We start from the raw sequence: 15,117 nt of genomic DNA on the forward strand, positions 1-15,117 counted from the left end.
AGTTTGGCTGGCTGTTTTTAGGGTGGGGGGCGTAATTGAAATCTAATGCCTTTACGAAGAATATGAAATTTCCTATTCACCTCAGACTCCACCATTCCTTATTTCCTTCTTACCTTACATATACATAAATAAGTGGAACATTGAAGTGTTTCTTTCCAACTTGACCTGATATCACCATAGCTACATCTAGAATCAGCTTTAAAAATGGACCTTCTCTTGATATAAAAAGTACAATTAACTTGAGGTTCACTGGGCATCCCTTTAGGGATGTATCTGTGAGTGTAAATATAAATTGAGGTCAATTCCCTTGGTCAGTGGTATATTCTGGTTAGCTACGTGTGTGTGATCTATAGAAAGCATAGCAATTATCTAAATTGTTTTTATATTCTGAAATTCAAATCATTCTGGTAGTTTTTTTTTTCCTTTATATCTCCATGTACCAAATGGAATATTTGGAGCTAACTACCTAGATAATTTAGTTGAAACAAAAATTCTTTTGTTCTTATGTTCATCTTGGGTAAGGGGTGATTTTGTCTGACTTACACATCCAAGTTGCCTCATTATTGAATTTTGCTCTGTGTAGACAAACTCAAGTAACTCTAGGTTTATATGACATGTCAGTTTCTAACTTTCCTTCCTTAATAGTGCAAAACAGCCAAGTTATGGTTGTTGGGGGAACCATAACTTCGGATTCCCTGACATTTTCATCACTTGGAAAACCTGGTAAACATGCTGTTATCATCTGATGCTGCTGAGGTGAGCCCGACAGGGTTTAAAGGGGGCAGCGACCTCCTTCACTGTTAGCATCAGCCCACGCTCATGATTTGCAGTGCCTTGTTTTCTGAGTGATCAAACAAAACTACCAAGAACACAGTGATGGCATGCCCTCCTTTTTTGTTTCGGATTTGATGTAGGAAGAACAAGTTATAAGAAATAACAGATTATGACTTGTAGATTATAATAACTTAGCTGTGATTAAGTTTATAAAGGGTGGTATGTTCTAACTCCTGTTCCTTTATATTATTTATAAATGTCTGTTTTCTTTCACAATGACAGTCGGAAAAGAGGCCTCCGTGTGACTCCTCAAGGATCCACTAACTGACTTATCTTTAAATGAAAGTATTCAAAATTAAATATTCATCTTATTTTCAAAGAACAGTTGCACTCGAGTGTTTTAAAATTAAATTCTTTGGCTAAATATACTGCAAAATCTAAGTTTCTATTTTACTGACATAGTTTCTAATATTTTGAAACCTTCCAAAATGAAATGTTTCAAGCCCTAAAAGAGGGTGTAGGTTCTAGGGGATAATATTCTAAAGAATGTGCTTTTCATTCCCCTCCTTCGCAATAAGATCAAGTGTACATAGCTGACAGGTCCTGCTTTGCTAATATGGAAAGATTGGGCTGCTTCCATGGCACCTGTTTCTGTAGTGTAAGTGTATATTTAAGCTGTAGCTGTTAAGTAAAAGTTAACTTTGTACACACAGAGGGTGAGAGGAAGGAAGACTCTTCTCCCATGCATACTAACATGAGGTAGAGCCTATTATTTTCTTTGTTAATATCAAAATGTGTGTCCATGTTGACTCTCAGAATGAAAGCCGACTTCTGTGAGTATTGGTGTGCAATCTCATAGCAAGGTACCTGATTCAAAATGAGCAACTATGTGTCTCTTTCACATTGACATTACAGTACTAGACTCAGGGTGCATTTCTCATTGAGATTTTTTTTTTCATTGTTCTAAATTTACCTCAAGCTATCTTTTTCCAAGTGCCATCATATGAAACCTTTCCTCATGAAAAATGAGCCTCCAAATGCGGAAGAATGCATTTCGTCCTAGGAATTTTTTCCCCTAATATTTTATTCAAAAACAAACAAAAAAAATCTGGTTTCTTTGCATTTCCTTCTAACATGATGGCATAGTACAACAAAGCCAAAAGTTACAGTATAATTATTTTAGGTGTGGCATTCTGTAGCATAAATATAGACGGGCTCTTGAGATGAGAGCTGCAACTTGCCTTCACAACCTAGAAAGTACCATATTATGAAAACTTCCAAGGGTGATAAGCATTACTCTTCAATATCAAAAGAAGAAATCTTCAGTAGCATTTTTAGAAACAGCACATAAGTGGTTTAAAGAAAAGGTAGATACCATCATTGAGATACTCAAATAACTGCAGATTTCAGCAGTAGAAACAGTGTTGCGTTTTCATTGGTTTACTTGTTCATCCCCACAACGGATTTGGGGATGTAAGGAACAGCCGGCTGGCTTCTATAATCCCCCCACGTGTGATGCCGCACTCGAGCATCCATTGGCTTGTGGCAGATATGAAGAGAGTTAGTGGGAGAAGCGGCTGAATAGCTTGCATTTTCAGAAGCATGATTTATACTGGTGACAATATTGACACATGAATTCTGTTAGGACATCAATAATGTTGACACATTTTTAATTCTGATGAAAACGACCTGAGGCATTCTGTGGCTGCACTGAAGAATTTTATTGGTTACAAAAACACATCAGACCCTTTCAAGATACAAGCCTCCACGTTTTGCCATGGAATAGTTCTTCCCACTAGACACATGTCTCCACGGGACAGTATGGTGCTTGTCATCAACACCTAACCCAAATGTTACCTCCTCTGTGAAGACGTCCTGACTGGGTAAGGTTAGATTAGACGTTCTCTCTGACGCACGTTTGAAGAGAAAGGAATCAATGAACACATTTTTAGGGGTTTCATTTAAAAATATATTTCTGTAAAGCATACGTACTCCAGGAGAACAGATATGACATTTGTTACGATGGTTAGCACCTAGGATGTTGTGAGTGTTCAATAAATACTCCTGAATGAATGAACAAATGAATGAATAAACGAAATGATGTACCAAACAAGAGAGAGCAGTATAATGTGTAAAAGAAACATCTTGCCAAAGTTTCTGTAGGGCTTATTTCTCTATTGGACAGATAGGTTTTTGTGACACTAACCTACCAAATTATATATGACCTTAAAGTTATGAGACCGAATGCCTTAGTAACTATGAAATATCCATTCGTTCACTTATGCAATTTTCTACTCTGTAAATAAACAGATTCCTGGGGTCATAAAAGCTTCAGCATTTGAACAGAACCTAACCTTCTAATTCACTTGAGTAATAACAACTGAACCTTGAAATGAGTACTGTTCCATAAATAAGTTTTTAATATAAATTATCTTTTACAAGGAAAAATACCGTAGTCATTTGTACAACACAACAAGGTTTTCTATTTTCTGTTTTCTTTGGTGAAGGGAGGGGCTTGAGGATGGTCTCAAACAAATTAGTGATTTACAGAATAACTATTGGGTTTTTTTAATTTTTTTGATGTTAATTTATTTTTTGAGAGAGACAAGAGCATGAGTGGTGGAGGGGCGGAGAGAGAAGGAGACACAGAATCTGAAGCGGGCTCTAAGCTGTCAGCACAGAGCCAGACCCAGGGCTCGAACCCACAAATGATGAGATCTTGACCTGAGCTGAAGTTGGGCACTTAACCGACTGAGACATCCAGGCACCCCTAGAGAATAACCATTGTAATAGCCCAGTCGTCCTAAGTTGACCCCAAACAGTTGGTTTTACTGGCTACAGATAGACTCTAAGTGTTCATTCACTTTGCAGATGTCAAAAGCTGTTTGCTACAGGGTTTCAAATGGTACATTTTTCAAGAAATACCTAGAGAACACGATTAGTATTTGGAGAAGAAATTGGTTGATATACATATGTTTTGCATGAGTATATGATGTCAATCCATCTAACATTTTTCTTTTATAAGTATTCTCTTATTATTAACGACATGGCATATCGCATGTGATGTTAATAATCAACATGTAGGTCCATCTAAAAAATAACACACCTTGAGTAGATGAAAAAATACCACTTGAAGCACACTAATATATACATTCTTTTCTGACACGAAGAGGTAAAATATAAACTGACCCACGTAGTTGTAAGTATCTATATTAACTAACACAAAGATTAGGTTTGGGATGCCAATGGAAACAGTGTATTTTAGTATTCCATGTAAGAGAATCCAAGATCTTATATCCTGAAAATTTTAACTTAACCGTGAAAGTTAAAGAAAATGCAAAAGACAAATGCATGAACTTCAAGTCAAATGCCTATTGATTTCTCAATTAAATAAAATAATAAATAGTGGAAAGAATTTAATATTAGAAATTGAGGAGAGTACAGCTTTCTCAGTCATCTTAACTAATGGTATAACCTCAGGCAAAGCCACTTAACTTCTCAGAGTCTTAGTTTTCTTACCTCAAGGATGGAGCGGGTTTTTTATTATTTGAGTTAGAGTCAGGTCTCACTCAAAAATTCTAAATATTGCTTTGCAAACAGGACTTTTCAGTTACATATATCTATATGGCCTCAATTTCTGCTGTGTAGATATAAAACATGTATTTTACCACACCTAAATTATAATGAAATAGCTTAAATTGTCACGTGACAAACTGAGGCCCTACAGAATTTTTTACAATGTATCACTTATTCACCTGATGATATTAATTCCACTTGCAGAAAAGAATCACACAAATGGCATCCCTTTAAAGCCATAAAGATTACTAAATGAATAATAGCACAGACATGTGGAAGAAAAATTCAAATATTGTAGGAGGGAAGATTAGGCATCCAGCCTCTAGCTAAATTTGTTTTAAGCCATTTTATGAAGTAAAACACAATTAAAAGTATTTCACTCAGGGAGAGAGCTAATGAAGCCAAGGTCACTGGTTCAATTCCCATGTGAGCCATTAGCTTTTGTTTCATTCTTTTGTCACAGACTTGCTACCCTCTTAACCCCAACTCACCATCCTTCAAATTCATACTGGTGGTTACAGAGGAAATTTGGTGAGACTGTTTGGATACCTAAGCAAAAATCTATCCCCACTGCCAGAAAAATAACTCAAAGGTCAAGCCCCAGTCATATGACATCATCCAAGTATTGACAGATCAGATTATCCTTAAGATTATTATTGCTATTATTATCACCATCATTATTATGTTGGCAGCATAGCATCATGCCTAAAAGAGTAGGCTCTAGAATCAGACTGTCTGGGCTTGAATCTGCACTGTCTCACCAGCTTGACAAATTGGGCAAGTGATTTAACTCTTTGAGCTTTATTTTCCTTATTTTCAAAATAGTTGTCATAATAGCACCTTATGCAGTAATTGTGAGGTAGTGAGTTAATGCATGTGGAAAATTCCTGAAACAAATTGACTACTAAGTAAAGGTTATTATTATCTTTCCAATTGTCTTGGTCCAGTCAACTATTTGGCACTTGCTGAAAGCATTTGCATTAGTTTCCTGGAGTTGCCAGAAACAGACTGGGTGGCATAAAACAACAGAAATTTATTCTCTCACATTTCTGGAAGCTAAGAATCTAAACTCAAGGTGTTGTCAGAGCTATGCTCCCTCCAGTCTCTGAGGAAAAATTGTTCCTCACTTTTTCCAACTTCTGGTCGTCCCAGTTGTTCCTTCGCTTGTGACCGTATAACTTTAATTTCTGCCCCCATCTTCACATGGCCTTCTTCTCTCTGTGTGTCCCCCTATGTGTCTCCTTATCAAAAATTTCCTCTGTTTTCTCTTATAAAGACATCAGTCCATTGAATTTAGGGCTTCCCAAATCTAGTAAGACCTCAACTTGATTACATCTGCAAAAATCCTATTTCCACCTAAGTTCAGTTCACGGGTACCAGGGGTTAGGACTTAAACATATTTTGAGGGGGGACACAATTCAACACATTACAGCTTACACAGCAGAAAAAAAGGAAAGAAAAACATGAGGAGAAAGGGTAAAACAGACAAATGTAGAAATCTGATGCTAGTACTTATTTGGGGAAAACAGATAAACAGCTTCCAAGAAATCCCGAAGCCCTTTCCTGTCACTACAGCAGAGCAACACGTTCCATGTGGCTGAGGCAGAGCCCCATGTCTTTGGGCTGTGAGTGAGATGAGACAAACAGACCTCTACAAAGGTTGGAGCAAAATGCTAGGAGAATCCCGGCAGAGTTATTTTGCAGAATCCTGCAAATGGCATCTACTCTTTGTCATGCCTGATAAGGTGTGACTCACGGAGACAGATTCCACAGGCCCCACATTGGATACAAGGCATCCTGGATGATGTGGGAAACCCAAATAAGGTGACAATGATCTGAAGCCAGCACTCGTCCTGAGTACTGGATGGCTCCGGGAATAGTTATGTGTCATGCAACATGTTTAAGCAAGTTTCCCGATCCAAGCTATTGTCCAGACAGGGTCTATAAATAACATATGACTGTGTCTAGAAATAACATCTTCCTATCTGGGCAGTTGTGAACCAAACAAAGAGAGCATGGTAGTCTTCTGCCTGTAAGAACCAAAAAGGATAAAGAATTGATGGCTTTACTCAATCATTGATTTCGTATATGACTTGGGAAATATTCATCATATGACATTTCCATACCCAGTACCCACTTTGCTCCTTCTGCAAAGCAATATTCAGCTTCCACTGTACTGACTCAAGGAAATATGTTCACACGATTGCAAAATACAGCTCGCTATAGCAAAACTCTCCGTGGGAGAATGTTGTACACTTTGGTCACAGTTACGATTTAATTTAGGGGTTTATCTATCTTCCAATGAGATTATGGGGAGAAAGTATAGGTACAGGAAGAAAACGGTGATGAGGGATTCTGATATTTGAAAATGGATGAGTTTCCCCAAAAGAAGAGCATAAAACTCTCTGGATCAAATTCAGATAGAAAGCTGGCAGGTTGCCAGATTTGTAATTGCATCTTGAATTGAGCTGTAATCCTTACCACTTCTGAAAACAATAAGAATGAGAAAATGATAAGCCACATTTGTTTTAAACAGTGGGTATTTGCTTTAGCATTCCTAATAAAATATTTTTCCTGACACTCTGGCGAAGGCTCCAGAGTTACAAAAACAGTGATATGTCTTTGTGTAGGGAGGAAAAGGAAGATAATTCTATTTTTAGGGGAAACAGAAAATTGTGCATTTTGAAGGAAATCCTGTATTCTGTGAGGAAAAAGAAAATTATGTGTTTTGTTTGCTGTAAAAGAGAAACTTATAATGACCTTTTAAAAAACAACCTTTTAGGTTTACAACGTACGAGTATAAGGTCTTTGTACACAACGTTGTGGGTTTTACACCAAGCCAACCAGCTACCGTGACGACATTAGCTGGTCTTCCAGAGAGGGGAGCCAATCTCACTGCAAATGTTCTTAACCACACAGCCATAGACGTGACATGGGCTAAACCAAGTAAGTAAGCTTCTCATGCCTTTCTTTCCCCTCAATGTATTAGTACCAAAAATGAATTTAAAATAGACATGTTAAAAACACACACACACACAGCAAAAAGCCGAGATTTCTGCGCTGTTCTTCAGAGGCAGACTATCTCTCCCTGCTTCTACATCCTTCCTGGGGCTTCTCTACCTCTTCCATTCTTTTTGGTTGGAAGCATATTTTCTGTCAGTCCAGCCAGTTGTATTGAAATGGCCACATATTAATTTGATACAGTGCAATATTGTGCACTTTCCTAAAAAAAAGCTCTGCCCTCCATCTTGTAACTCCTCACTTATTAGCAAGAACCACTGAGTAGCATTGCTGTAATGTGAGGGATTTTTCTGAGTGAATCATCTTCAACCCTGGTTGTAGGCACAATTCCAGCTTGGCACAGGAAAATGGAGCCTGGACGTCATCACTGGACTTGCTTCAATAATGCAGGGGATTCAGAACATACCTTTATGGGAAGTTAAAACATCTCACAGATGGATCTAATCTGCTCGGCCACTTTTTAGAAACCACAATAGCTGAAGTTCCATTTCTAGTTGGCCAATAGAGTAGCATTTAATAGTGAACCTGTTGGGGTGCCTGGGTGGCGCAGTCGGTTAAGCGTCCGACTTCAGCCAGGTCACGATCTCGCGGTCCGGGAGTTCGAGCCCCGCGTCAGGCTCTGGGCTGATGGCTCGGAACCTGGAGCCTGTTTCCAACTCTGTGTCTCCCTCTCTCTCTGCCCCTCCCCCGTTCATGCTCTGTCTCTCTCTGTCCCAAAAATAAATAAATAAACGTTGAAAAAAAAATAGTGAACCTGTTAAATTTGTAGTGATCCATTATCATAATCCGAAAATAACAACACGTGGGGTGCCTGGGTGGCTCAGTTAAGAGTTCGACTTCTGCTGGGTCATGATCTCGCGGTCCATGAGTTCCAGCTTGCTTCAGATTCTGTGCCTCCCTCTCTCTGTGGCCCTCCCCCTCTCACACTCTGTCTCTCTGTCTCTCTCTCAAAATTAAACATTAAAAAATATTAAAAAACAGAAAACAACCCTGTTTATCATGGAAATATGTATTGTAATCATTCTTCTAAGTATCAGTAGTACCAAATATTGAGAAATACCTGATTGAGAAATCCCCAGTTAAAATGTTTCTCTTATGAAAGAAAACTGTACCTGCCAGGGTAATCATCTACTATTACATAGAAAGATACAAGTCTACTCCTGGTTGGTGAGTAGCAACCACGTGATTTTGACTCAACTTTTGAGTTTTGTTACAGCCTAAGACATGCTTCCTGTACCACTGAGAACATCTGAGTGAATTTGCTTTCATGTTGCATCAGTTGCGAATTAAAACCAGTATTAGGCGACATTAATTGTAAATTAAAATCTGTACTGGTTGTGTTGATCTCCGTTGCCACTAAGTAACCCTAGGGTTTTTATAAGGTTGCAGGTTTGTAATAATCAGTGTCACCTCTATTGGGATCTCTTAAACCATTTGAATGGAAGAACGGAAGTTAATTGATGCTTATGATTACCCTCTGAGACACCTCTGGGAAAAATATGAAGTTTTTATCTGGAGATGGATTGTTATGTATAATATATTTTCACTCATCTCCCTCTTCCTCTACTTTACCCACACCACCTGATTCATCTTAAGAGCCTGCTCATAAAGGTGGATGTCCTGCCCCTCATCTGACATTTGAATACTGCTGTTAAGATCCAGCTGCTGAATTTTCGCCAATATAGGTCCTTTACGTTATAATTGGAAGCCCGAAGTAAGCATGCTTATAAAAACTGACAAACCTAATGGATCTGCAGCAGCTCACTGAAGTTTCATTACCTTGGTAATCCGAACCTCTGACCTTCGGGATGTAGGTAATGCAATCTGCCGTTATTTCCATTCATACCTTAGAAATATTTCAGATAACTATTTGTGAGCACAAAGGTTAACTCTCAGAAGAGGGTCAGCTCTTCGAAAGCTTGTTGCATTATCATTTTCTTCCTCTGTGCAACCTGCTCGCCTAAGTAAATTAACTGGTCACTCCTCGGTGATAGGGCCACCTAGTTTTTGTAATTTAAATGCAAGTTGTTTTCTTGATTCGCAGGATACATTTGGCACATTGTTTAATATGCTACAAGGCAGGAAACTATGGGTTGAAAGTCAGCTGGATAAATTTATAAATATTTACTTATTAAATATTGTCTTTCACAAAAACATAAAATGTATTTTAAAAAACCATATTCTTTCTAAACTATCACCTCCATATGTACACACCATTTTGGTACCTGTATATTTCTGCTAAATTTTTACTAACCACAGATGAACAGGAATGTTATTGAACATTCTAGAAGCACCCATTTTAAACTTTTGCATCTCGGGGTGCCTGGGTGGCTCAGTTGGTTAAGCGTCCAATTTCGGCTCAGGTCATGATCTCATAGTTCCTGAGTTCAAGCCCCGCATTGAGCTCTGTGCTGAGCTCAGAGCCTGGAGCCTGCTTCAGATTCTGTCTCCTGTTTTCTCTCCCCCTCCCCCTCCTCTGGGAGCTCACCCTCTGTCTCTGTGTCTCTCTCAAAAATAAACAAACATTGAAAACAATTTTTTAAACTTTTGCATCGCTATGTGATATCGTGTGAGGTACATGCACCCCCACATTTCTTCAATTCAGTTTTAGGGTACATGTTGCAAACTGACAGCACATAGGCGACATTTACTCCCCCCTCCCCCCTACACTGTTTTGTCTGTAGTATTTTTTTAATTTTTTTTTTTAACGTTTTACTTATTTTTTTGGGACAGAGAGAGACAGAGCATGAAGGGGGGAGGGGCAGAGAGAGAGGGAGACACAGAATCAGAAGGCTCCAGGCTCTGAGCCATCAGCCCAGAGCCCGACGCGGGGCTCGAACTCACGGACCGCGAGATCGTGACCTGGCTGAAGTCGGACGCTTAACCGACTGCGCCACCCAGGCGCCCCTGTAGTATTTTTTTAAAAATAACAATCAGAAGGTCTCACATAATGATGATGATTTGAGGATTGGTTTGAAAAATCAATTGATTGTGTGAAACTATTCCTGCATTGCTGGAGGAATAATACCAATTGTCACTGACTAATGGCTTCTGCTTCAGACAGGCCACATGCTTTCTGTCTTCCTGGTCCCCATAGGGATAGGAGGTTCTTATCCCTGTTAGATACAATAAAAGAAAATATTTCAGCCTAAATGAAATACCATGAAGATAAATTATATTAGTGAAAAAATCATATTTTTATAAAAAGAGATACAAAAACACCTTCAGTTAAATTATACATGCCATTCTCAGAAAGGCCCTATGAGATAGAAACTGGAACTTTGTAATTCACTCAACATTATAGTTAGTAAGCAGTCTTCCCAAACTCAAACTAATCAAATTTCAGCTATTTCTCATGCATTTTGCCTCAATGGTTATAAACATTTGCTGAGTGATTTATTAAGATCCTCCACACTTTGACTCTAAAATAAACAGACAAATAAGAAAATGCCCATCAGGGGATGCAGTGGAAAGGCAGCACGTCTCCTGAGGTCACCTCACTAACAAGGTCACCCATGGCCAGAATAGAGCAAGAAGGCACTGGAGGTAGTGAGAGAGGAAGGGACTGAAAAAGAGGAATGAAAAATCATCCAAATGCTGTTCATCTTACCATCCATCAAAAGCTCACCCCAACCTTCGGGTGTTCACATCTTGTACTACATCTCCCTCCCTTTCCATCTCTCTCCTTCCTCTTTTTCACCTGCCCTCTCCTCTTTCTCCTTTACTCTTCTACCTTTCTATGTCTTTCCTTTCCTTCCTTTTTCTTCCACAGACATTTATTTAGGACTTCTTTCTGTCCTGGGCACTGGTAGTACAGTGATGGCTGACATTACTCCTGCATTACAATATCTCAGTAAACTCTCTGGAAAATTCACAAAGTATGAAGGTGTCACCATTAAGAGAGTAAGTTTAAATCCACAAGAAAGGCATCTTCATCATCTTGATCTCTTAGTCAGAAGCCACCAAATTTTGAAGAATTTAGACTGTCCTAAATTTAGAAGAATTTCTGACTTTGTCTGAATTTATCTTGTTCGAATGGCAATACATATCAATAATTTCCAATGTCAGCCCTTTTTTTGTTGGTTTATTTATTTATTTTGAGAGAAAGAGAGAGCATGAGGAGGGGAGGGGTAGAGAGGGAGGGAGGGAATCCCAAAAGGTTCCACCCTGTCAGTGCAAAGCCCCATGAGGGGCCCCATCTCATGAACCTTGAGATCATGACCTGAGCCTAAACCAAAGATGAATGCTTAACCGTGTATACCTCCAAATCATGTAACTCTAACTCAGATATTCACACTTTAATTTCTAAGTTGCCACAAAACACTTAAAATTCAAGAAGTCTCAAATGAATCAAGTATCAAATCCTGCATCCCATAATTGCTACTGTGTTTTCTATTTTATGTAATGGGATTCACACAGAAACCAAAACCATAAATCTGAGGATTCTGAAGCTCTTCCTCATCCCTTCTAACCTCTCTGGAGCCACGTAAGGACCTTGACTCCTTCCATCTAGTAGGTCCACCATTCCTTGGGCCTTCCCAAGTCCTCTAGGTGGAAAAACTAAACACAATCAGAGATGGTCCGTTTCTCCAACAGTGGCACAAACTGATCACATGACCTCACCCAGATGCAAGGAGCCCAGAAAATATATTCTGGCTATTTGACAAGAAGACAAAAACATGGGTGTTAGTGAATGCTAAATTTTATCCCCTATAATCAGTTCTAAAGTTAAATTGCTATGTGTCCCATTAATGCTATTGATAGTTACTGCTATCTTTCTCTATTTTTCCATGATGTTCTATTTTATGTATGATACAGGATTCAGTGTACTGTTACTTTCCTTGCCCTTCTCACTTTCCATTTTTAATGTCTGATTCATAAATTATTATATAATTATTTTTTCATAATTATTTTCTCTAAATAGTTTCAATTTTCTTTATCAATTCCAAGTTTTCTCAATCTTGAATTCTGGATTTTGGATTACCTTTTTGTCTTCTGGATAATATTGTTGGGGAAATTTTATCATTAACAGTAAATAAATTCATTATTCTTAGTTGGTTTTGTTTTGTTTTTTTTTTTTTTTTTTGCCCTACCTAAGGAAGTCTCTCTGTTGTATTTGCACATAATGACTTGGATGTGTATGAAATTCTTGGATCAAAATATTTTTCCTCAAAACTTGATGAAATTGCTATACTGTCTTCAAACATTTGATGTTCCAGATGAGAAGCTAAACCTTATCTGATTTTTTCTCCTTTGTAGATGATCTTTTATTTTATTTTATTTATTTATTTTAAACTTTATTTACTTGAGAGAGAGAGAGAGGAGAGAGAGCACAAGCCAGGAAGGGGCAGAGAGGGAAGGAGAGAGAGAATCCTAAGTAGGATCCACAGGGTCAGTGCAGAACCCAACACAGGGCTTGATCTCATGACCTGTGAGATCATGAACTGAGCTGCAATCAACAGTCAGACAGATGCTGAACTGACTGAGCCACCCATGCCCCCCTGTAGATAATCTCTCAATTTTTAGTTTACCTTTGAAATGTTATAGCATTCCATTAAATGTCTGTGTTTGGATATATTTCCATTATTTTGACCAAAACTGCATCAATCTATTCAATTTACGGACATAAGCCTTTTTTGGGGGTATGGTTTCATGAGGTATTTTATGTCCATGATTATTTGTTCCATGTATTTTTCAAGTTGATTAGGTATTTTTGTTCTCTGCCCTCGATATCTGTAATTCTGACTTTCACTGATTTCTTCTCAGTCGTTTTCCTCTTTATTCTTCCCGACTGTGCATTTTTAGCTCCTCTCTTTTCTACTTGCCATGCAGATTCAGCCATTGCTTTTTCTGTTTCCTTGCTTCCTTATTTAAGCAATATGACTTAACATCTCTGTCTTCATGTCTGGCTTTCCATGATTACGTACCCGTTTCCTAGAGGCTTCTTTTTCAGAAAGGCACCTCCCTTTTGTTATTTTTAAGAACCCAAAGCAAATGTTTTGTAAAACTTTCATTCCCAGAGAAGTAATACACACACAAATCTGCTTTTGAAAGTTCTAGACAGTGTTTTCCTATCTTATACCGTGAAGAAGCCTTGTAATTTTATATTTTTCTTTTAAAAAAGGGAACTGTATTCAGGCTTAGCTTTTACCAATACACAAGGAGGGTGAGATTTACTTGGCTCCTCATTCCAGCTATTTCTGTTCTAATAGCATTCCTCTCTCAGAGGTAGACTCAAGGTCAGCAGCCTTTAATTCTGTGCTGGCCTATTGAACTGAGGATGTATCTTCTATTTCCTAGACAGTCCAGTGACTTGGGAAGAACCCACTGAAGTTTAAAAACACGTTTGAACAATGAAAACACATACTCTTATGTGTGTACGCCTGCAAGAACTTCTCATCAGATGAGTAGGATATGAAAATATAATATGTTCCTATAATTTTTCTGTGTTTTGGACTCTGTACTCTACTGTCTAAATGAATGAGGAAAAAGAAATGTTGAAGTAGATGTTGGTGAGAGGCAAGACAGTGCAGAAATCTGGTGCTTTTTGCCCAGAGATGCTGCCTGTTTCAGGTTATAGAGGTCTCTATATCATGGAGTAAGACATAACCAATGGAACTGAATCACCATCTTTTTCTATAGTTGGGGGGACAATAGATTTTTTTCTATTTCAGATGGGTTGACATATGGTACATGGGTAAGAATGAGCATTTAATGGAATTTTATCCACATATTAACATAGAATCTTTGCTCATCTTGAACTTTCAGTGCTAGTTGCAATATATTTTTGATGTATATACATAGGTACATTGATTGGAACTTGATGGAAAAGACATCAGGCACATTTAATAACCCAGGTAATACCCATTTATATTTGCAAGTTTGAAAGCACTGCATTAAATTGTATCTTTAGGGCTTGGATTTCTACCCAGAGTCCTCATCTAACAAACTAAAATTTTACAACATGTACATCAAATCCAGTGAATTTTCCATTATATCTCAACTGCTATAAATTAATGAGTAATGCAACTGTAAGCCAGTAGAAAATAATTATAATGAAAGAAGGAACTTTTGCACTCATAGCACCAATGGCTTTGCTATACTTGACTAATATCATCTGGGAAAATATTGATGGTTATGAATAACCAGCTCCTGCCAATACATAATAATGACCCCATTATTGAAGGTGCTTACATTTTGTGACATCAGAAAAAAACAAATCTTATCCTCAGAGTTTTCCAGATTCATTGCTAAAGATCTCTTACTATAAACTCTTTCACATATGCTAACATACCAAACCTTTTCAACTATTGCTTGAGCTAAAATCAAAGCAGTAATGTGCTCAGCATTCAGTCTTTATGCAAAACCCTCAAGATCTTAATGAAAAGCGGTCCTTAACAGAAAGCCATGGGGCGCCTGGGTGGCGCAGTCGGTTAAGCATCCGACCTCAGCCAGGTCACGATCTCGAGCCCCGCGTCAGGCTCTGGGCTGATGGCTCGGAGCCTGGAGCCTGTTTCCGATTCTGTGTCTCCCTCTCTCTCTGCCCCTCCCCCGTTCATGCTCTGTCTCTCTCTGTCCCAAAAATAAATAAACGTTGAAAAAAAAAAAAATTAAAAAAAAAAAAAAAAAAAGAAAGAAAGCCATATGTTCTCTAAAGCCCTCTTGCGCTACATGGCCATGTATTATGATCTCACATATCAGAGACACTGTACTTAAATAACCATAAAGAGTAATGCCACATTTTCC

General features: G+C 38.2%; 1 protein-coding gene across 3 annotated transcripts in view; it reads left to right on the plus strand.

The window, feature by feature from the left end:
• The window catches only part of USH2A (usherin), a 734,839-nt gene that overhangs the window by 501,965 nt on the left and 217,757 nt on the right, over window positions 1–15,117 (plus strand). For all 3 annotated transcript variants that reach the window (XM_025927811.2, XM_086694483.1, XM_086694484.1), the window contains exon 44: window positions 7,133–7,296. In XM_025927811.2, coding sequence (XP_025783596.2) covers window positions 7,133–7,296 — 164 coding nt within the window. The remainder of the gene's footprint in view (window positions 1–7,132; window positions 7,297–15,117) is intronic.

This window comes from Puma concolor, chromosome E4 (genome assembly GCF_028749965.1).
Source record: "Puma concolor isolate L17-30 chromosome E4, mPumCon1.1.hap2, whole genome shotgun sequence".
Lineage (NCBI taxonomy): Eukaryota > Metazoa > Chordata > Mammalia > Carnivora > Felidae > Puma > Puma concolor.